This window comes from Protobothrops mucrosquamatus, unplaced genomic scaffold (genome assembly GCF_001527695.2).
Source record: "Protobothrops mucrosquamatus isolate PMUCROS unplaced genomic scaffold, P.Mucros_1.0 scaffold10, whole genome shotgun sequence".
NCBI lineage: Eukaryota > Metazoa > Chordata > Lepidosauria > Squamata > Viperidae > Protobothrops > Protobothrops mucrosquamatus.
In genome coordinates, this window is record NW_015386397.1 from 3,943,555 (window position 1) to 3,968,285 (window position 24,731).

Sequence of the window (24,731 nt, forward strand, 5' to 3'; positions counted from 1 at the left end):
CTCATTTAGCAACCACAATTGAGACTGGCAATTTGGTCATTAAGTAAAGCAGACAATAAGTAAAACTATGCCTGTGCTTAGTTAGGATCTTATTTCAGCTTTTCTTTGATTTACAGACCTATGAAGGTTATAAATGCAAAGATTGATCATAATATTACTTTTTAATCACTGCCATAACTGTGAATTTTTGCTAAATTGCTAAACAAGGGCTACCTGTATTTTATTCTTTATTATTACCCTATAACTCTATTTTGCAGATTTTATTTAATACATTTTATTTAGTCTTAGTTGATAATCTGTAATAAAGAATTTGCATTTTTTTAGAATAGTTGTTTAAAGTAGAGATAGCAAAGTTAATCTTCTGTCTAGTATTATGATATGTACAAATATTTCTTTAAGGATCAGTTTTGGATCCTATTTTCAATGAGAAAATTGGATGATGAAATGAAAACTGCATAATGTCACCCTCTTATCTCAGGCATGTCAAACTTGCGGCGTCGCGTGACGTTGCGTGAACTTTTTCCTCATAGCCGGCAATGGGGTGGGCGCGGTTTCGATGTGACATATCCGGTCTGTGGGCCGGGAGTTTGACATGCCTGCTCTATCTGCAATTCACCGGGACAGTCACATCTCTCCACATCTTATGGTCCTAACTTCGGTTTGTTTCAACCCTGCCTACCATGTGGCTTCCAATCTATGATCACAAAATGAATGCAGCCTTTAACAGGAAAAAGATGCCCACCCATTCCTATTACAAAGATATGAGAATTCCATCTAAATTTCCTGACAACCAGGCTCTTAAACAGTGCCAAAGACTGTATTCCCATTTACAATCTGAAAAAGATTTTTCTGTTTGAGATATGATACTGTAGAGTTTTAACTCTCAGTGTAGTCTTTTGTTGCTGTGTTTGTGTCACAAACCTCAAACAGAAACCTCATGGTGAAAATCTTACAACAAAGAAATAAAATCATTTTTTTTTTAAATCTGTTCTTCAACTTTCGTCAACATACAAATAGGTATATATACAGAATGACACACAGGTTACAAATTTTAGCTTTTCCCTGGGTTTGTGTCTATGTTTGTATATAAGGGAATTAGCAGGCTAATGCTTTTTATTTCTCCACCCAACCCTTTTCTCTTGTTGGTGGCTCATCCTATAAGACGGGGCAGAGACATTCTCTTTTATTAATCTGTAAGAATACTAGCACTTCATCCTCCCATCCCACTAACTTCAAAGGCACTTCAGTGTTTTTAAGGGATATGCCTTCATGATGAATTCCATCTCACCTCCAGCCCTCATTAGTCCTAAAGTCACTTTTAGTTGTTCCACTGTTAAAGTGGTGTTTTCCTCTTTTCTGAACATAAACTTTGCCATATGGACAGTTTACAACACTTGGTGACAGAGTTTCCAGTGAAGTGATGGTGGTGGGCATTGCTCAGCAACTTATTAGACTTCTTAAAGATCCTGCAGCCATGTTCTCAGGGCATTGCCCTCTATGGCCATTTTGGCTTGGGTTGTGAGCTTAATTAGACAGCAAATCTGTATTTCAGAAAACGCCCACTATGCTTTATCCGGGTTTCTTATTTTCACATTTTTCTAGCAGAGCAGTGAACCTTTTTGTTGCTTAGCAGTTCTGTGAAAAAAACAAAACCTATTTTTTCAAAAACAAAACAAAACAAAAAACGTCTGGCACTCCTGTTGATATTTTCTAGAAAAGAGAGTCAGGTTCTGACAGTACTGTAATTTCTTCTGCTTTTATTCTCAAAGAACAGGTGTTTTGGCTGCTTTTGTTGAGAAGGGATTTCATATGACTGTATTTTCCACTGTTTTCAAGACTTTTGGGAGAGGCACCAGTTTACTTACTCCAGCACCATTTTATTTCTCACTCTTGCTAGTCACAATCATTTTGCTGCTAGCCTTATAATTTTTGTGCAGTTTTTACTTTTTGGGAAATAATAAGAAAGATGTGAAATTGTCAATAATTCTGTCTATTTATGTTTCCCTTTGGGGCTTTTTATGAATATTATTTATTATTAGATTTATATAATCACCCATCTCAAATAAATTACTCTTGGTGGATTACAATATTTTGATAATAAAAACAACTAAAAACATAAAACTAGAAAATCATAACATAACCATAGCATAGCAGGAATCATAAACAACAGACAACATAAGCAGAAGATGAGCTCCCTCACACATCTTGGGCCACAGGTTGAAGCAAAGAACCACACCTTCAAGGTCTTACAAAAGGCCAACGGATGATGCCAATTGGATCTCTGGAGGGATATTTTAGAGGGTGGACAGTCTGGGGAGCATAGGCAGGGCACAGGATGAAGAGGAAATTCTATTGATTGCCTACAACAGTGATGGCAAACCTTTTAGAGACCGAGTGCCCAAAAACTGCCCCGCCCCCCAGCCTGCCCGCGCTCTGCCCCTGCCCCCCCACCTGCAGGGCCACTCACCGCTTCCACGGCCCACTGCAGCAGATCACCCAGGTGGCCTTGTAATGCCATGGCAGCCACGCCCTCCACCCGCACTCCACAGCACCATCTGCACACGATGGGGCGCAAGGGCGGAGTCTTGTCCCTGCTGCCCAGCTGCCATGTCCTTGGCTGTGCTGCTCTGCGCGGGCTGTGCCTGGGGGAGACTCTCCTCTGGGGGGAACTGCTGGTGAGGAGGGGACTGTGGGGGGAAGTGGGCTGGGGCAATAGCACGCATGCCCACAGAGAGGGCTCTGAGTGCCGCCTCTGGCACGCGTGCCATAGGTTTGCCACCACTGGCCTACAACTTCAGTCCCATCCTGCAACTCAACTTGTCAGCTAGGATATTTTTGGACATGGGAATTTTGGTGTTCCCTGAATACATATGCATCCCTCTCTCTCTCTCTCTCTCTCTCTCTCTCTCTCTCTCTCTCTCTCTCTCTCTCTCTCTCTCTCTCTCTCTCTCCCCCTCCCTCCCTCCCTCTGTGTGTTTTGTGTGTATGTGTAATCACCATTACTGATTCAAGTTTCTCTAACATCAACATAATAACATCAACAAAGTCTTTCACTTGCCCTCCACCATGCATTTGAGAGAATAATCTTTGGTTTATTTTCTCATTCACAGGTAATATTGTACTGGGAGGCCAAGGAGGGAAAGGAATCCAGGATATCCCTCAATCACTTCCCCTAAAACAATCCTTCATTAAATCTGTAAGTGTCAGGCTTGCAAAGTCAAGAATGATATGTGTAAAAGCTCAAAGAAGTTTCTTTATTGTATATTAACTCATAGACAAAATCTTGTCAAACTAAAGCATATTCTGCATAACTGTCTGGATAAATGCTGATAAGCAATTAGGGAGGATCCCTCCTGCACTGGTTCTTGCATAGCAATGTTTCAAAGCTGATGTTTCTCTTTATTCCTTCCTCTTGTATTTCAGACTCAGATTCCATCACAAAAAGCACACTATCACCCACCAACCTCATTAAACCTTTGACTTTAAAGGAGCAAAATTATGTATCCTGGACAGGAGGATCTGCATCATTGATCATTCATTGGTCATTGACTTCAAAATGGGGAGAGGGGGTGAAGCAGATAATCAAAGTCCTGAAACTGTTGCTACAACTGCCCCCATCATCCTACCAGTAATATTTCAAAAAGTAATAACAAAAAATAAATGAGGATGCCTTAAACGTTTTCAACATTTCACTAGTTACAAATATTCTAGTACCGTATTTATTTTTTCAGATCTTTATACAATTTTAGTTCTAATTACTTGTGATATTACTATGTAGAACAAGATGTATCTAATAGCTAATGTATAGAATAGAATAAAAACTTTATGTCACTTTGAATGTACACTAATCAGCATACATTAAAATGAAATTTCATTGCATACTGCTCTCAAAGAGTCACCACCTTCGATATACACTACATAAATATGACATAAATAAATAAATGACTCACTGCAGTAAGATGCATGGTTAGAAATAGCAAGCACATCTACGGAGGGAACACAAAAAATCAAAGAAGCTGCTAAAAAAACAATGGTTGGGGCATCCATATTGATTATTTGATTCTGGCTGAGAAATTGTTGGGGTTGATGTCCACATGCCTTCAAGTTGCAAGACTTAGATCTATGCATTACTGCCTTTTAATGGCTGAAGTAGAAGGAAAGGAGCAGATTTTTGACCACTCCTCTTCTTGTAAGCATTTCTTTTCTGAAGTATCACAAGTGGGCAGAACAACTTTATATTAACTACAGACTACAAAGGGGCTTTGCAAATCTTCTAATTTTGGAGCCTTGCATGAACACTACACAGGCCTTAATGGACTTCTGGAGTTCTTCTTTGTTGGTGGGATCTTCCCTGTCAGACTTCATGCAGCAGTCCACATATCTGAATGCTCCTCTAACATGTTTCAATTCAAAATATTGGTATACAGAAAAATACATTTGAATTAGGTCAGAACCCAAATAGTTTTATTTGCAAAATTTTGGTCATGTAACTGAAGGGATGCTGCAATTGCCATAACTGAGAGATAGTTTGGTATAGTGGTTAAGGTGTTAGCCTAGAAAAAAACAGGAGGCCATGAGTTCTAGTTCCATGTTAGTCATGAAAGTCAACTGGGTGACTTTAGCGCATCACTCTCCCCTGGCCTCACCCACCTTACACAGTTAATAGGAGGAAGAGGAGTATTATGTATGTTCATCACCTTGAATTATTTGTAAAGTAATAAGAATGGGATAAAAATCTAATGAATGAATAAATAAAACTTCAGGCACAAGTTGTAAAACCAAAATTTTTCGTCATAATTTTGAATGATTGCTGAATGAGTAGTTATAAATTGAGGATTACCTGTGTATTTTTTTTTCATTGAGAAATGACTCAGATTAAATTTCCAACTGTTGGAGGAATAGAAGATGCCTACAGTGGAGAAATATCAGCCTTCTCAAATATCAGGATTAAAAGAGAAGAAAAAGAAACTGGGTAGAAATTCTGGATAGAAATTTCATTTAAAGAGAAACTGTGACTATAGACAAGATGGATGGTTTTGCTTTACTTCGGTTATGGGGAAAATTTGTATCTTTAGGTAGCTTTCCCCAAGCAGATACTTTCCAGATATGTGGGACTATTATAATCATAGCTAAATGACATAGTGTTATATGGGATGAGTTAAGCAAATGCCTGTCATACCCAATAACTTGAATTATACCCAGAAGCAAACAGCAACCAGTGCAGTTTTCAAAGCAAGGGTGTTACATGGGGATATCTAGGCATGCCCATTGCTATCCAGGCATTCTGAATCAGTGGAAGCTCTCGAATGATCTTCAAGAGCAATCCTGTGTTACAGTAAGCTGGGAGGTGACTAGGGCATGAGTGACTATCTGGAGGACTTCCCTATCTGGGTAAATCTGCTGTACCAGATGAAGCTGTGCAGAGGCCTTCCTGGCAACAGGTTCCACCTGCTCATTGAGAAGAGCCATGAGTCCAAGAAAACCCACAAATTGCCCACCATTCTTAAATCGGGAAGTAGTACTCTATCCAAGGCTCAAGTGGCACTAACATTCACACTACTCAGTCTTGATAGGATTGAATCAGATATAGTTCCTCCCCATCCAGATTTTAAAAAGTGGTAAAATATCCCACTACATCCTGTGGTGTAGCAACCTAATGCCAGGATGCACAGTTCAAAAGTCATAGAGATAGACTATAATAACAAAAACTTGCAAGTGCTTGACCTTCCCTCCTCCTTATATCCCAGTGAATCATTTTGTCTGAATGTTGATATTGCTTTCAAATGTTATCTTGCTTCCTTGGACTTGGAATGTTTCATTACTCTGCCTAGGTAAGGCTTCTTATATGATTCTGTTAAGTTCATTTCCCTTATCTCTGCATCCAAGATAAACATACAAGGAGAGGCTCCCTAGAGGGGATTTTCAAGATCCCAGTTACAAGAAGCAGATAAGACCTTGGCTGAACCTACCAAATCTACTGAAACCCTCTGTAAACAGGCTAATTGAAAAACAGACATTGCTTAACTAATATTTCTATGATGTATACACACATACACACATACACACACACACAGATAGAAATAGAAATAGATAGAAATTAGAAAGATACAACTCAAAGAATCTTTGATTGTATAATGAGCAAAAGGATTAATTTTTAAAAGAGATCCACATTCCACACTGAAAAGACACATGGACAACAGGCATAAAGCTATGGCCCTTGGAGATGGAATCTCAGAGCTGCAATGCATGGAGCTAAGATGGACAGTTCATGAAGCTACATCACATACATCAACAGAGCCAGGATATTCTGTTTTAAAATCTATAGTATAAGGAGTTTACTTTGTCATGATTAAAAACACGGGGGTACAGGGAGGAACAAGTCAATTTATTGTTCCAAAGGTACCTTTTAAAAATGCAACTGGACTTTTTTTGTTTTTTCCTTGAAGATGTTTCACTTCTCATCCAAGAAGCTTCTTCTGCAGGACTGAACTGAAAAAACTTGGATGAGAAATGAAACATTTTCAAGGAAAAAACAAAGTCCAGTTGCCTTTTTGAAAAAGCACCTTTGGGACAACCATGACCTGGCTGATTGAGAATCTCCATAGACAGATCAATTTAGTGCACACACTGTACTTTTTGTGAATTTCCCATCCTAAAATGGTAAGAAACTCTTGTAATTTTTTTTAATGTGAGGGGGATGCTCAAAGAAGCAAAAAGAAGGGGTGGAGCTGCACATAGCCCTCAGAGTTTTGATTGTCTAATTCTTGCTCAGAAAAATAATAGCATAGAACAGTTCGTTCCACTTTTTTAGAACTGAAGCTGGCCCTGGGATAGTCAATGCATTCACTGTGGTACAAAAGGAATAGGATTCCTAGCTAGAGAAGATTGCAAAATGTTTTAGCTTTAAATATGGATCTTTTGTTACGTTTTGGGATCCAGTTCTCTTAAACTGGCATCTTGTTTCTTCTTCTGATGTTGGTGAACCACCCAGAGCTTGAAGCAAAGGGTGGGGGAAGAACTTTTCTCTGACTGCAAAAATGTTGAAGAGTGCACAGGAAATGCAGTGACTTTAATGCATTTAGACTTTTAACACATTTGAAACAGGTTGGTTACAGTATCAAAGTGAGACGTTCTTTCTGGAGCTTAAGAAAAGAAGATGATCAGAGGATGAGAGAAGGAGAAAAATAACCTTATAGAAAGTAGGATAAAAACAACTAAGAATGAAAAATATTAGGGTTATCACATCTCATCTATTTTGTCAACAGAAGTTGCCAATAATATCCAGATCAGTTTTGAATTGGGAATAAGTTTAATTTAGATTGAAGCTCAAGACTTCTCACCACCATCAATATCCATATTCACATTAGAAGTGTTATATGCATACTTCATTTCTATGTCAACTTAGATGACATTGAGGTTCCTTCCAATTTTGTGACTCAGTCTAGATGCATTCAGTAAGGAAGGAAAGATGAGAGGATGGGTTGCAACTGAAGAAGGAAAAGAATGTCATCAAGAACACAATTGGTGTTAAAAACTTCCTTCTGGATGATACTAAAATCTTCTCCATCATCCTGTTTACTAGAACAGTTACAATTAAGCATGCCATGAAGGAACATCAGCCAAGATTCAGTAGGATATTTTGTCTGATTATGGAGGTTCTAATTGGATAACATACACTGAAATTTATGCTTTTGGCATTAAAGCCAGTTACCAATTATCCAGTGTCTTACAATAGTAAGAAAACAAAACAAAAACATCAAAGTGAACAAGCAGAAAAATAGTAAGTGATTTAGAGGCAAGAAGAGGAAAAAGATAAGAAAAAAGAAAGAGAAGATGGCAAAAATTACACTAAGAGATCATTATATGTTGCTTCAAAACTTAAGTCACAGAGATCAAAAGAAGTTACTCCCAAATAAACACACAGAATTGCATTCAAATACAGAGGATGCTTCTTTGTTGATAGTTGAAATATGTTAACATGAAAAAAACCTCAGACTCTCTGCAAGATGTTCCTTACAGATGCTGGGATGAGAAAGTGAATAGAGTAAAAGTGAAAAAGATAAATTCATGACAAATTTATATAGACCTAATTATTTATTGATTGATTTATTGATTGGCTAGCCCTTGAGCCACATCAAAGTGTAAAGTTCCAGAGACAAATTATTACTAAAATTTGCTAAAAGCAATTTAAAATGGAATTAAATAAAATACAATTTAAAATGAAATTGGAATAAAATAAAATGAAATTGGGATAAAATACAGTCTAAAATGAAATTGGAATAGAATACAATAATTTAAGATATAGATAAAATATGATAAAATTATATTTCGGTGTCACCCCTACAATCTACCCCAATCAGTCCCACATATGCAGATCTCAACTGAACCATTTTGCTTAAGTACTGTGCTGTGTTAAATGTTATTTTCAGATTCTGGCCGCACATAAGGTAAGTTGTTTTGATATGGAGATCACAATGGGTCATTCATTTGGTTTATAGACAGAAGTACCTGTCTCTCACCCCCTTATACAGACCTAATTAAAGAATGAATGAATTACAGTCCAGCAGAAGAAAAATAGTCATGAGCCTGCCTTTTCCATGAAATCCTATATTTGAAATGTGGCCCTATTAATACTTGGTTTAAAGAGAATAAAATATAAAAAAGAGACACTTTTTTGTCTAGCTAGCAGCTCTCCTATTATTCATTCTATTTGCATATTTATCTTAATAAAAATGGATATTGATGGTGGTGAGAAGTCTTGAGCTTCAATCTAAATTATACTGATTCTGTCTAAATTTCCACGTATATATTTAAATAGTCATATAAGTCAAATCAAATAGTTATAGACCAGTGTAGAATAGTCATATCTGGACCTACAATGCATTGAATAATAATGATGATGAATCAGAGGCCACAAAGTATAAAAATCTGAAAATTGAAAGATTATGGAATAAACTGTGGTGGTTCCAATGGTTATCGGCATACTGGGTGGATACTGAAAAAACTTTGGTGGCTCTTAGACAATCTATGCATTGACAAAATTTCTACCTGTCAACTACAGAAGGTCCCACTCCTTGGATCTGCACATATACTATGCCAATACATTACAATATCCTAGGTTCTTGGGAAGCACTTGATATATATGAAGGCCAACACTAAAGAAGTGGATGCTATATTACATTTTTGTCTCTATAATAATATCAAAAACAACACAGGTTATGTTATGTTATGTTGCAATGCTTCAATTGGCGTCTTAAGCAGCAGAAAGGCGGAGCCTGTTAGGTGTGTTTAAAAGAAACATAGAAAGAACTCTGGAAGGAGGCATTCATCTGTCTTCATACTAGGATTTAATACCTACCAGTCTTTCCCTGAAAATAAGACTGGGTCTTATATTTTGGGGGGACCAAAAGACCCATTAGGGCTCAGGGGTTGTCTGACTTTGTGGCTGCCCACCCGCTCCCTCTCACTGTCTGCTTGCCTGCAGCAGCAACAGCTTGCAGGGCTTTCCAGGGCAGACGCTTGGAGGCGAGGGCAGTGCTGGTGGGACGCGCCTTCAGGCGAGGAAAAGAACGGCATGGACAGGTGGGGGAAGCTGAAGGACTGGGTGATGCAAGCCTCCCCTGCCACCTCCCTCTGCTGCCACACTCTTTCCTTTTGCAAATAGACAAAGCTTCCAGTCTCTGTCAGTCCTCCAACTAGGCAAAAAGTGCTTGGGTGCTTATGAGACGCTTGAAAATGGAGTGCCCAAACACTTTTTGCCCAGAGGGAGAATTGATGGAGAGTGGAAGCTTCGTCTGCTTGCAAATGGGGTACTTGGAAATGGAGCATTTTGCGCCCATAGGTGCCCAATCACTTTTCATCCAGAGGAAGACTGGAAGCTTCATCTGCTTCAAATGGGGCACTTGGAAAAGGAGCAATTTGCTCTGTTTCCAAGCACCTCATAGGCACCCAAACACTTTTCACTCAGACAGGGAACTGATGGAAACTGGAAGCTTCGTCTGTTTGCAAAAGGAAAGAGTGTGGCAGGTGGAGGGAGGCGTCAGAGGATGCTTGTGCCACCTGGTGCTTTGGCTTCCCCTGCCTGTCTGCACCACTCTCCTCCTCACCTCTTGAAGGTGTGTTCCGCCGGCACTGCCGTTGCCTCCCAAGTCTGCCCTGGGAAGCCCTGTAATTAGTTGTGTCCATGGGCAAGCAGACAGTGGGAGGGAGCAGGCAGGCAGCTTCAGGTGGAGGGAGTGCTGCCCAGTCACGGTGCAAGCCATGAGAGAGTTGGCAGAGAAAGAGGCGGTGGCTGCCACTGGGCAGATCATCTGTGGGGTGAAGCGGGGCAGCTGGGACTGAAGAAAGCCCCTCCAGCAGAGGACCTGGCTGTTGCACAGTGGCGGAAGAGCCTTTTGCCATCACTTCCCCCTGGCTCCGAAATGGCAGAGGGGGACCAGGTAAGGCAACTGAGCCTCCCCCACCCATCCTCCATAGCATGGCAGTCTGGCTTGGGAGGGGAATGAAAGGGAAGAGGCGGGTGGGCAGCCAGGTCATTAAACAGGCAGGGGGAGGTTTCAGAGCAGGGAGTGGCCTGGCTGCAGGGGCCCTGAGGTAAGCAGGTGCAGAGTGTGTGGGGCAGTTCCACCCCCCATCTGCCTCTCACCTCGTGGCGTCGGCACTGGTACGATGCATGCTCTCCTGCCCCATTGTGGCAGGGAACAACCAGACGGTGGGATGGAGTGGGCTCTTAACTAGGGTTTATTTTGGGATAGGGCTTATATTAGACAGATGCCAAAAAATCAGGCTAGGGCTTATTTTCTGGGTGGGTCTTATTTTCAGGGAAACACAGTAGTCATTGTGGGTTGATTCACAGGACCAGCTTACCCTGATGCACGTCCAGGCTATTCTCTTCTTCTTCTTGAAGACAGGAACCCACAAGGTCTTCCCTTACCCATGGCCAATCCACTGGGCAGGTAGCCTCCACCTGTCTTTTTTGCCTACGTGTCTTACTTGTGCTAGCTCAAACAGGGCTAGCCCCTGTGTTCCATGGCAGAAGTGCCCCATCCCTCTACATTTTGGTTTATGCATTCCACAACCCTTTATAAAAACATATTTAGTGATGGGAACCTGTTTTTTTTTTTCATTTTGACCAGGTGAAAAAAGAGTTCTGCCACTTTCATCTTCCAATGAAACAAACAAGTTAAAACTGTGGCTTTCCTTCCCTCCTTCTTGCCTGCCTGCCTGACTTCCTAGTTACCAATCAGTCCAGGAGAAATAATGAAGAGTATCTCATTATCAAAGGCATAGAATAACATAGAACATCAAGCCATAATGTGACCAAAATGGAGGCTGAAATCCAGAAAGGACTTTCTTGGCTTTATTTCCAGATGGTTTATACACTTAAGCGCTACAGCAGACATGTCAAATTTGCCATCGCGTGACATATCGGAACTTTTTCCCCATTACCGGCAATGGGGTGGGTGTAGTTTTATCGTGACACATCCGGCCCGCAGGCCAGCAGTTTGACACCCCTGCCCTGCAGCTTAAGACCACAGTGTAGAAAAGCCCTGAACATACAATTTAAAGGTCTTATCCATACAAGTGGATGATGTGACTGCCCACACCAGAGGACTACTGTTTACAGGATTCCTCAGTGAACAAGCTCCAAACTTTCCAAATTCCAATATAACTAAAATTCTGAGATTAAGCTTCTAGGTCAGTTTCCATCATTCTGAAAAAAAATAGTTGCTCTATTGAGTCCATCAGAAAACAATTTTGGTATTATAACAAACATCTTAAAAGTTCCAGTTTAACATAAAGGAGAACCCCAAAAACATTTGGGAGATCACTAACAAATAAGTACCCTACAACAATAGACTTCCTTGCAAAACTATAACATGGCAGAAAAGAGGAAGCCCTATTAGTATTACATTACCTTGCAGATTAAAGAAAATGCTGTATATAAACTATTGCAATGCAAATGAAACACTGCTTAAACAGATGATTCTCAGGCCAAGGCATTTCTCTGACAATGATGAAAAATGTTGTCTCAACTAATAGCCTGATATTGCTTACCCTTTTCCCAATATTCCTCCCTTTTTCTGTTTGTCTCTTTTTCTCCACTGCCTTAAGCATTTCTTCTTTTCTCTTGCATTTCTTCTTATTTACATAAGCATGGAGGCATGGAAATCAGGCTTTGAAACATTCCTTTTAACAACCACAAAATGCAGTTGGCCACCTCCCGCTATCAGCAAACAATAAGAAGAAAAACACAATGGAATAGTCCTGTTTGCAAATCACTTTCCTTCCATCCTAGGGCAAGGTTGGAAACTAAGATGGTATTGGAGGAGGTATTGAATGGTATCCCCCTGTGAAAATGAAGGTAGGGTCCACAAAGCCCAAATATTCATCCAGAGAGATGCAAGCAAGCCAAATATTCATCCAGAGAGATGCAAGAACAGGTCCACCATCAGCATCATGCTAGCTACCAATGCTTGTCGATGATGATAGAGGAGCTGGTTGACTGAGTCTATATTGGATTACAAAGGTATGCCTTTGTATACCTGGACTTTTTTTGTTTTTTTCCTTTAAGACGTTTCACTTCTCATCCAAGAAGCTTCATTTCTTCAGAACTGAAGACACAAAATGTCTTCAAGGGAAAAAACTAAGAAAATCCAGTTGCTTTTTGAAAAGCACCTTGGGACAACCATGACTTGGATGACTGAGAATCTCCATAGACAATTACAAATTTTTATTAAGTTTTCTGTAAATATCTGTAATTATTTACAATCCATAAAATCCATTCTGTCAATTGTATTCTTCTGATTATAACAGTGCTACGATTTGCATATTTATGGTGTTACCTTTATTAAGTTACACAGTTTTAAAAAACCTTTTATTAGGAATGTAGAACAGGTGCAAGGCCATGTCAGGAGAGAAAATATGATTAATTTGGTTGCTAACTGTATTAAAGTTTGTGACAATAGAGTATAATCCTCTCCATTTCTTCTTTATTATCTTTTTACTTATTGTTTCAAAACTTGAAGTTTTCGAAAGTAAATTTTCCAGAGGATATAGTAAAAATGACTTGTGTTGAATTTCCAATTTCTGGGCCTTATTGTGCTCTTCTCCCTTTTCATCCATGGCAATGTTCTTAAAGAAAACATTCAACTTAAAACTATTGCTTTGCAGCCTGAAAACTGAAATGCTTTCCCCCAGCAAAACAATGTCCCCCAGAATCCATTCAGAAATTGCTATAGGTCTGCAATTTTCAATGTGATAGAAGAAGAAAAGTTTTACAAAAATGGAGAGAGAAACAATCTCAATTGTATTTAGTTTATTACATTGTTCTCACGATGGCCATGTCTTGCTAAATAAATTTTGTTACTTATTTGTTTCTTGATTATATTTATATCCCACCTTCAATTCAGGAACTCAAGATGGCATACATACTTCTACTCATTTTCTCCCCAGAACAAAAGTCTGTAAAGTAGCTGGACTGAGAAAGAATGACTGGCCCCAAATCACCCAGGAAACATATTTGCTGAAGGTGTAGTACTTGTAGTCTAGTATTTTAATCACTACACCACTGTCTCTCAAGATTTTTCTTGATACATGAACTACCAGCAAAGGGACATTCTGGAGGATATTTTGTGCCACACCCTAATTAAATCTTCTGTCCATCAAGCTACTTCAGTTATTTAAAAGGATCTTAAATGGATATTAATATTTTGTGGAATTCTTACAATTAAGCATTGTTATATTTTGATTACATTCTAACAGGCTTCATTAAGTGTATAAGATCATTGATTTTTCAGGCTTTCATCATTTCTTATTATTCCCTTCCTCCAAGGTCCTGTCCCCACGCTTGACCCACCACTTTGCCAGCTATGGACCTTACATCATCTTTACAGATTTCTATGCTCTTCTTCTTTGTAACCTTTAATGAGTTCCAAGATTGGATCAGGAGCCAATTGAAATAACAGCAATAAATAAATAAATAAATAAATAAATAAATAAATAAATAAATAAATAAATAAATAAATAAATAAATAAATAAATAAATAAATAAATAAATAAATAAATAAATAAATAAATAAATAAATAAATAAATAAATAAATAAATAAACAAATATACAGATTTTGGCATCAATTTCAATTGATGCCAAACAGAAAAAAATATACAGATGGCTGTATTTACACATTTTACTTCCTCTCGGTAAAGGAGTAACACTTTTACATAAATAATTGGGTGGTGGTATCTACTTATTTAGTTTGTTTTCTACAAAGGGACAATTTTCCAGAATCTGATGCCTACCCATTCATAGTCATGTATGAATGCAGCTATTCTTTCAGTCAAGGATAAAAGTTGGTAGATTTGAATTTTTAATGGGGATGGCAAAGGAACTCATCCTAAAGTAAAAAAATACAGGTAGTTCTCAACTGATGGCCACAACTGAGCCCCAAATTTCTGTTGCTAAGCGAGGCAGTTGTTAAGTGAGTTGTGCCTTATTTGACACCTTTTTTGCCACAATTATTAAGATAATCGCTGCAGTCGTTAATTGAATCATGAGGTCGTTAAGCAAATTTGGCTTCCCCCATTGGCTTTGCTTTTTGGAAAATGGCAGGAAAAGTTACAAATGGGGATCACCTGATTCTGTTATAAATATGTGCCAGTTGCCAAGTGGCCAAAGTTGTATCGTGACAGTGGGAAAGCTGCAACAGTCTTAAGTGTGAAAACTGGTCATAAGTCATTTTTTTCATATCATTAAATGAATGTTTTTAAGTCGAGGACTACATGTAGTGCATTAGAGAGACACAGATGAATCTTCTCCCTGAAATGCTATCTTTTAATATGCATATATGCTTTTTTAAACACAGTGAAGTATTTAGAATTACAATCTGCTAATACTCAATATTACAGCCATTTAACTCCAGTCTGGTATCACTTATCTTTATTTTTTCTGCCATCTCTTATATGTGTGCAAAATGTAGCTTATTTTTTAATCTGAAAAGGAATTATGGCATGATGTCATGGAAAATCCTAATGAACGGGGGGAAAAAATCAGTAGATTTTACAATGCTTAATAATAAAATCCACAACGTTGTATCATGAGTTTCATTTCCTTACCCATCATAAAATATTAGCTTCAGGAAGAAATGAGAAAGTTTCAGAAGAGTTTTTACTATTCAAATCTTACAAATTTATATATTTAAAAATATGGCAATAAATAAAATAACATGTATAGGTATAGTGTACTAACAGTTACAACACTATCCCATGTTCAAAAAGTCATTATCTGTCAATTAATTAATATTAAATTTCAATTATTTATTATGTATTTATTAATTAATAATCAATTAACTTAATATTTTAATTTATACATTTAATTAAAAAGTATTAGTTTGCATATATAGAAAGCAGAAAAACCCCCCGCTTTATGCTGTTTCAAACTTTTCAGACAGGTCACAGTTAAAACTATTTCAGCACTTTTTCAGACGTGATTTAAAATCCAAAATAAGTAATTTTGCTACATAAAACAATGCATCCACAATTCTATTTCATTTATTTACAAAAAAGAATGCACAATTAATTGAGTTAATGTTGCAATATAAATGAATGTTTTTATCCACTTTGTTGAATAATACGTTTGCCCCAAAATCAGTGGCAATTTTAAAAAAATGATGTTGGGACCAATTATTTCCAGAAAGACCTTGTCGGTGATAGCATACCTTCCAAACACTTGCATGGGAAAAGCTTAACGATAATTATTTATGAGTGAGAAAAATGAATCCTGAATATTTTTCAAAGAATTTTATTTAGTAGTTATTTTCTAAGAAAATAAGAAGCCCCAATTAGATACTCCCATTCTTGATTAGTTCAGGCCTTATTATAAGCTTATCTATCCAGAAAACTCTTCATACCGATAGATTTAAAAATGAGAAAGTAACATCATTTCCCAACAGTCGTAACAATTTGCTTTCTAAACATGAAATAACATCATGAAATAATTATATGTGGATTTATAAGTGACTGAAACCACAACGTATACTGCTTAGTAAAAACTCAGAAAAGTAAAATAATAAATCCAAATTAATAATCATAAAAATAATAATGAATAATTATATGTAGATTTATAAATGACTGAAATCCCAAGGTATACTGTATATCAAAAATTCAGAAAAGCAAAACAATCAACCCAGAGTAATAATAATAAAATAATAATAACAAACAAGCAGTAAGTGAAATGAAAAAATAATATCTAGGTGCCTAAACAGAGCTATTTATCCTGCCTCCCAAAGGTCTCACATCAGATATTGAGGAGGGAATGCAGAGTGCTGTCACTAACAAATCTTTCTCTTGTTGCTATTTCTAAAGGAAGTAGTCATCATAGACTCTCAGAAAATTATTTTACTGAATGAGCAAATACGTGTGGAAGAAGACAGTATGTCCAAACTATGCAGTACTTTTAAAGTGGGTAGCAGTTCATTGACTTATGCTCAGAAATGGCTTCATCTAGTGAAGCCATAAAAAACCCAGCAAAACATTATCCTAATCAATAATCAATCTCAAAACCTTCCAGTTAGATGCTCTTCCAGACTAATGTGCTTCTAGGAATTCTGAAAGTAGAAACCCAGTGGTGGCGAACCTATGGCACGCGTGCCAAAGGCGGCACTCAAAGCCCTCTCTGTTGGCACACGTGCCACCGCCACCAGCAGCAGGTGCCTCCCACCACTGCCGCCTGGAGCAGGAGCCACACCCAGCACAAAGGAGGTAAAGCGGCCGAGTAGCAAGCTCGAGTAGAGGTGGTAGAGGTTGTTGATTGGTGGACTGGAAGAAAAGGGAGGGAGAAGCATTTTACATGCATGCATGCGTGCACGGGGCCATGAGCACACATGTGCTGCAAATGGGACGGGGCTAGTGCCTGCGTGATACTAGCCCTGGCCCGTTCTTGCATGGTGCAGTGCCTTGTATCTGCACCCCACGGCACAGCCGTTTTTTCACCTTGCAGCATGGTGGCCCATTTTTGCGCCCCCGGTTTTTGCGTGCCAGAGATGGCACTCAGAGGCGCCTCCCTGCCCCTCCATGAAGGCACCACAATGCTGATGCAGCCCTGGCACTTTGCAATAAATAAGTGGGTTTTGGGTTGCGGTTTGGACACTCGGTCTCTAAAAGGTTCACCATCACTGTAGTAACCCATCTAGATAGTGCCAGATTGAGGAAATCTGAACAGCCTACATCAGTGATGGCAAACCTTTTAGAGACCGAGTGCCCAAACTGCAATCCAAAACCCACTTATGCATCGTTGGGTGCCAGGTGGGTGTGGCCCATTGGGTGGGCGTGGCTGCGGTGGTAACAGCAGACTGGGTGGGACTAAAAAGTTCAATCAATCAATTCCAACTTTGCAAGATCTTTTTTTTCCCGCTAGAAGTTGAAATTGACTGATTGATTGAACCTTTTTTTTGTACATGGTGGCAGAGGCCTAAAGCGAAAAGGTTTTATAAAACCCAGTGACGGTGCGCATGCCCACAGAGAGGTCATAGGTGCCATAGGTTCGCCACCACTGGCCTACATTCTGCTGGCCTGATCATTTCCAATAGCCCATTCTGAATAAGTACACTAGGTATATCCAGAGCGTGTTCTTGGTTGACGCACAAAAAAAAATTCTTTAAAGCAAAAGTAGAACTGAAACACAGAAAAGTCAGAAAAAAATAAATGTGGCTTCTTTACTTACTGATGCCATTCATGAAATGAAATAATAATACATTGTTACATAATAATATAATAATTACACATACTAAAAATAAGGACAATGAATCATGCCCTTCATCCCCACAGTGACATATTCTACTTACCAAGGAGCCAAGGTGGGGAAGTACACCAGACAGCTGAAGAAGAAAAAGGGCATTGGAAGAATATCTAACAGTGAAGAAGATGCACTGAACTTATAGTACAAAGAATACCACGAAGGCTTACTGAATACCAAAGAGACCAACTGGCCTACAAGAAAAACCAAATGAAGAACAGAAAAGGCAAATTATCATATGGCCAATACACCAAAAACCTTGCAGGCAAAGCAGATAAGAGCACTTTCTATGAGATGGGTGCCATATAAATTTAATTAATAAACAAATAGGCAAATAAATAGCTAGTGATGGCTAATAGCAAGAAAGTTGACGAAAGGGACAGAGGGACTATTTTTGATTGCACAAAACTCCTAAAGTCCAGTGAATTCTGGACTTTAGAATTCAAACAGACAAGCAACAGCCACACAACATCCAAGATTTAACAACTGTTGATGAGAAAGACAAAAAAATGGATAGCGGATATTGCAATATTTGAAGGTAGCAGAATGGAAGCAAAAGTATTGGAGAAAATCACAAAATACAAAGAGTTATAAACAGAATAATTATGACAAATACGGCACAGAGCATACCAATAGCAATAGTCATATAGGGTGCAATTCCAAAACATATGAAATATCGCTTGGACACCATCAGCATTGATAAAATCACCATCAGTCAGTTGCAAAAGGCAGATTTACTTGGAACAGCTTACATCATGCTACAATACTTTGAACATCATCAAAGAATAGCACCTACCTTTCTCAGGTCCTTAAGAACAACTGGAAAGGTGAATAAAAATGCCCAAATATCTGACTGAATATGCAACTATAACAATACAATTCTGATATGTTCCACCCCATATTTCTCCTCCCCAACATCTTCTCAAATCTGTGCTTCAAAAGGGACATCTTTTTCTGGTTTATTCAGAATACAGAGCCTTTCTTCTGTGTAATCTTTGATTTATACACAGGCACAAACTGAATTTGTGTGTAGGAAATGCCTTCCTCTTCCACCTCCAATTTCTAAAATTTAAACACAATGTCATGAAAGGGTAACCAATAGGCATGATGATGATGGCAGTTATCAGGATGGTTTGGTCTATGAAGAGATGCTCCTTTCTCAGAAACCAGAATTACTAGATAGTCCTTAAGTACTGTGCATTTTGACCGATAGAAGTGCAGTAAAATCTGCACTTATTCCAGATGTTTTATTTAGCCTGACCTTTTTTCCACCACTTCCTGTGCATTACTTATTTAACTTGCTCTGTTTATGGTCCTTAAAAGTTTGTTCTGAATTTCCCTTCTTGAGTCAGCAGAAGAAACTTCTGTTGGCTATAATTATTTGCTATTGCACATATTTTATCACTGAAGTCCACTGCCCCAAGAGCCCAAACATGCAATTTGAATTAAAAACCAATGGGAGGAATCTCCATGATCATACTTTGCCTTGGAATTTATTGTCTTATGAGAAGCAGGGTGACAATGCAAGAAAAGCCATTGCCAACTCTTAATTAAATAAATGCAAGACACCAATTGAGAGAATTTCACCTAAATTATCTTCTGATTGGAATTCTGTTTTAAGGACAAATACTATTCCACTAATGAAATGAATAAGCCTCATCCACTGGCCAGAGGAAAGTACAGAATATGGCAACTCTTTGCTGCCCTCTAATGGTCTGTCAGAGTTTTGCTGCTTTGATCTGGCAGCCTTATATAATTGAGAAGAAAAAAAATATATCTTGAAAATAATCTCCTTGCAGTAGATCCATGTTTTTATTTTTGTTCACAGCCCAGAATTTTGCTGGTTAGATAGACAACTATCTAAATTTGACAAACAAACAACATATTTTTATAGCTGTCCATTTCACAGTCAAAAGACCCTGGGCGGCATACAACAAAGTTAAAAAACAATATATACAAATTGATATTTTAAATATTAAAATTATATAAATAAATAGACAGGATGAGTTTGCTACTGCACCCAAAATTACTGCCTAAGTCAACCACTATAGTATAGTATAGTATAGTATAGTATAGTATAGTATAGTATAGTATAGTATAGTATAGTATAGTATAGTACAGTACAGTACAGTACAGTACAGTACAGTACAGTATAGACCTTTCCCTGTTCCTAAGTTAGAATTTAGCCACATTTGAATTGGCAAGGAGTATAGAATATGCTGACTTCATTTCCAATCTTACCCTGTTTATAGTGTGTCTGTTTCAATCGCCTAACTTCTTCACAATGAAGTGGCAGACAAACCTTCAACAGGCTGGGAGAGACTACTTAGGATGACTTAAGTCTGCCTCAGTTATGGGGATGGATGAGATGAAGTCAAAGTACAACAGAGACAATGACAACAATTAATCAGTGGGATGGCTTGCCTCCAAAAGCTGTGGGTACTCCAACACCGGAAGTTTTAAAGAAAAGATTGGGCAGCCATATGTCTGGAATGGTTTGGGGTCTCTTCCAACCCTGCCATTCTGTAAATAATGATGCCAAGACATGTTTGTATACAATTTGAGAGCAAGTGGGTATGTTAAGAGCTTCATTTCTAGAAAAAGATTTCTGGCAGTACATCCTTCATTCCCTATGTAGTTCCTCAGGATAAAATAAATATATTCTACAACTTCTCCAAGGCATGTGGCACTTACTTCAGACATTCCGAAGATTATGACCTGTTAGAAAACAGATCAGAAGGCTGAACTAACTTTGTCTCTCCATAATCAAATTCAAATAAAGTAAACATACAGTATATACTTGGCTTCTTTATTGTCTATATTGTCACGTGGCCTTGCTCTCTGTAGAATCAAGCTATATCTTAAGAATCAAATTTGATCTCTCTTCTGACCCAACTGAAAAGCCAGCTGATATATTCACATGAGAAAAAAAGTATATATTTTCCTAGCTCTGTGCTGGGAGATCATTGGTTAGTTGCATGTTTAACCACGATTTATAAAGGTGTTTTGACAAATATGTGCCCACAAACACCACAAGAAAGCAACTGTAACACTTTTTGTGTCAAGTGGGAAAATGTAGAAACTAGAACTGTGTAAATTAGGATTTGATGATTTAAGAACTTTTGGTCAATTCATAGACTACCTTTCTCTATCACTTTGAAGTTGTTTTTTTTAAAGTAGCCACAGTATAAGTTGCATCACTTGTTCTGAGCTTTTCAGAAGAACTGTAAGCTACTAAGGTCAAAGTAGTTTAAAGCAACTTATAAATAATTGCATCCAACTGTGGACAACTGAGTAGTATTTCAAAAAAAGGTGGTCCATAGAAAAATGACTGTCAAAATTTAATTAAGATTCCACATGTAAAATAAAATGCTTCTCAACTATAAGAAATGTATTGTGACATTTGTTCTTTGCATTTTTCATACTTTTGATTTTTCTCTGTATTTGCAATGCTATGTCTGATATGAGTGATTCCATAATTACGGTGTTCTTTCTGCTACATGTTAGAAACTTGTAAGACATCCTGATATTTCTTCTTTTTTCTTATACTTATGTGGAGAATCCAGTACTCAACACACCCAAATTTTCTGGTTTAATGAAATTTCAGTGCTGGTATCAGGAACATTTTTCTAGACTATGTGACTAATCCAGTTTACATTTGTTTTTATTATCTGACCATTGTTAGTTCATTTACAAAATGGTCCTATATATTTCTGTTCAGAAGTTACCTTATTTAATTAAGTTGTGTTTTTCCCCAGATAATTAGATAGTGATACAGTTTCAATTAGTTATAATCAATGGAATACCAAAGTAATGTTATTTCTTTTTTAATGCACATTTTGGTTATTGAAGGAAGTATAAGGTAATTCTCAAATTAAGAAATAAGAGCACCAATTAAAATAAGTGGATCTGTAAGATAAGGGCATCTTTAATAATATCTCTATAAATCCACATTTCATTTTTAATCTCATTTTAATTCCCTCTTACAGTAGCATACCAGAATTAAAATAGCCTCATGAAAACAAACATAAACAGATGTGCCTCTAACTCTTAGTGACACTCATTAAAATTGGTCTCACTGATTAATCAGCTAAAGCTTTCTTTTTTTAACTAGCATATAAATACCCTGAAATGGAGAGAAAGGAATCTGTAACTAGGAATTAAACTATCAACAATATTTAATTAAACCTTCAGTTGATTAAAGTACTAGTTGAAATTGATTTTAAAAATTATATCCCATAGAAAACAAAAGAGAACTGTTTAAAAAAAACAAAACACACACACACACACACAGAGATACTTTGTTCAGGCATAGTCTACATGCTTTTTTTAATAGCATAGCTTTTATACTATTTTTCACTTTGGGAAGCTCTGATGAGGGAAAAATATTGAAATTCATTTCATGCTTCTTATAAAAATAAAAAACCTAAGCCATGGAACAAAAACCATATTCTCCTAAGCACCAACATGTTTTTTCTGTCCCCCTTTTCAATTTCCATTATACTATTGCTTCTTAAGATAAAAATAAATAAATAAAAGTTACAAGCTTTCTTGCCTTAGTTACTCTGTTATTAAACAGAAATAATAACAAACCAGTGTAAGTTATTACTTGGGGCTACAAAACTATTTGGGGTCCCAGGAGAGCAGTCACATCTTTCAACCTTTCCTGCATAGTGCTAGACAGCGGATGAGACACATCAGATTTGCCTTCCAAAAACTTGTTAGCAATGTTTATAATAAAATATTGCAAATTAATCCTGGATATATATGTTTTCATGGGGGTAGTGGTTGAAGAATATATATAAAGTTGCTGATCATCTACCTGGAAGGCATCAGGTTACTGGAAAATAACTTTCCCATATTACCAAGGTTTAGGAAAAGTTTCTACAAGAAGCACAGATTCTTCCAGAATGATAAGAGTCTAAACTGATGGGATCCTGCAAATGGGAAGGGATTTCATCCCTGAAATATTTAAATGTTTATCTTAATGCTCTCTTCCTTTCTCCTTCTCTGAAATAAGCCAGCTGGACTGTCCGATTGGTCCTCCCTCGGCTACAAAAATCTGGACAAATTATCAGGATCGCTATCCTCGTCCTTGGGGTCCCTGCCCGGTGAGCCCTACAGAGAAACTGCCAAGCCAACCACCTGTTTTTTGCAGCCAAGCGCACGCACAGACAGCTGGTGCCTGTAAGAGACAAGATTTTCCCCATCCCGGCTCGACTTCCGTCTGGGATTGGAGTTCTCAGCAAACGAGGAAAAAAGAGCACGGGTCTTCCTCTCCCCCCTTCTCCTCCTTCGCGGAGGGAGCCCCACTTGCCCCCTTCTCGAAACCCCAGGTAACCCCCTCTGCCTTCCCCCTCCCGTTCCCCGCAGCCCAGCCCCAGCCAGCCAGCCGTGTTGTCGTGGCGTCTCCTCGCGTGGCTCACCTGCCCTGCTTGGTAATGATCATTTCCGTCTGATGCTTGTGGAACTTGGCCCAGAGTGGATAGTTGTTGAGGACCATCTGGATCTTTCCGGAGACCTGATAGCCCGGCACGGGATAGAGAGGAGCCCGCGGGAACACGTGCTGGACCGCCGTCGAGTAGCAGCCTTCTCCGGCGGGCGCGCTAGCATACAGATCTCCGGCGCTGGGATAGAGCTCGCCAGCTGAGACCGAGAAGCTAGGATTCCCGGCGGGGCCAGTTGACGCTGGGATAGGCGGGGGAGGCTGACCTCGGTAGGAAGAGCAGTTGTTCGCTGCCGGCCCCAAAAACCTGGCCGAAGAGGCCGGGTCGCTCCCCGCAAAAGCGCTTTGCACCATCGGGCCTCCGTAGGTCAGCCCTAAGTTACAGCTGCCTTCCTGCAAGGGGGGATCAGGGTAGTAGAAGCGGTCCTGGGGGGCTCCCATTTTCAGCTCGCCCCCACCGCCCGAGTCTTTGGTCGTGGTTCCCTGGAGGTCCGGAGGCTCCTTGACAAAGTTTTGGCTCTCTGCCCCGTTCAGCATCGTAAGGGCAGCGGCGGTCGGATTGGCAGGTCCTCCGGTGATTGAATCCAAGGCGCCCATTGAAGAAAAAGACTCACGGGACAGATTCGCGGCTCGGAGCGGCGGCAGGTAGAGCGGCGGAAAGAAGGGGGAGTGGAGAGCAAAACGAAGTTTTGAGATGGAGAGGGCGGAAAGCAGAAAGTCCTGAGGAAGCGCTGGAGCGCTTAGAGTTTCCTCCAGACTGGAAAAGACGCGTCAGCGCACGCTTAAACACTTTCCTGGTCAACGGGGCCAGTTAGTCAATTTCACGGCTGCGTCTTCTTAAAATCCCGACTTGCTCCGGTATCGTTAACGGGAGTGTGGAGAGAGCGAGAAAACTTTCGCGACTTTGCTGCGCGTATGTCAAGATCCGGTTGATAGTGGCAACGGCAGAGTCAAGATCACAGTTGGTCGCGCCGGATTTCTTCCTTAGGACTTTTCTGAAGACTCGGCGGAGCTTTTCCTGCACTAATCACTTCTTCGCTACTTCGCCAATCCATCCTCTTTGCCTCCGAAAACTGCGCTCTCGATCTGCCTCCTATTAAAAGAAAGACAAACGGCTTCTCTTCCATTGGCTGGGGAGAGTTTTTAAGTCCCGCCCCTCCGGCTCTGCCTTTCCCTTCCAACGACGAGCGGCGCTATTACTTGAATGGATGTGGTCGGGTCCCCTCAGCCCGCCGGTCCCCGTTTCCATCGCGAGCGGCAGAAAATTGATCTGCATCTTCCGACCAACCGGGAGGGGGGGGTCCATTTTGCTTGTTTCCACAGTCCTGCTGTGGACTGCCTCTGCAGTCAAAAATAGTATAATGCCAACTGAATGTGTTTATTTATTACATTTTAATTCACGTTTTCTCTAATGCACTAGAGAAGAGCAGTAATGAAATAGAGATTTCTTAGTTTTGGCAACCTTACGACTGTGGACTTCAACTTTTAGAATTCCC

At 39.1% G+C, this 24,731-nt stretch overlaps 1 protein-coding gene across 1 annotated transcript in view; it reads right to left on the bottom strand.

Moving 5' to 3' along the window:
• Nucleotides 1–23,832, bottom strand: part of TBX21 (T-box 21) — a 45,324-nt gene extending 21,492 nt beyond the window's left edge. The window contains exon 1 of the mRNA XM_015810398.1: nucleotides 23,216–23,832. Within this exon, the coding sequence (XP_015665884.1) occupies nucleotides 23,216–23,832 (617 nt within the window). The remainder of the gene's footprint in view (nucleotides 1–23,215) is intronic.
• Nucleotides 23,833–24,731: the final 899 nt, after the last annotated feature.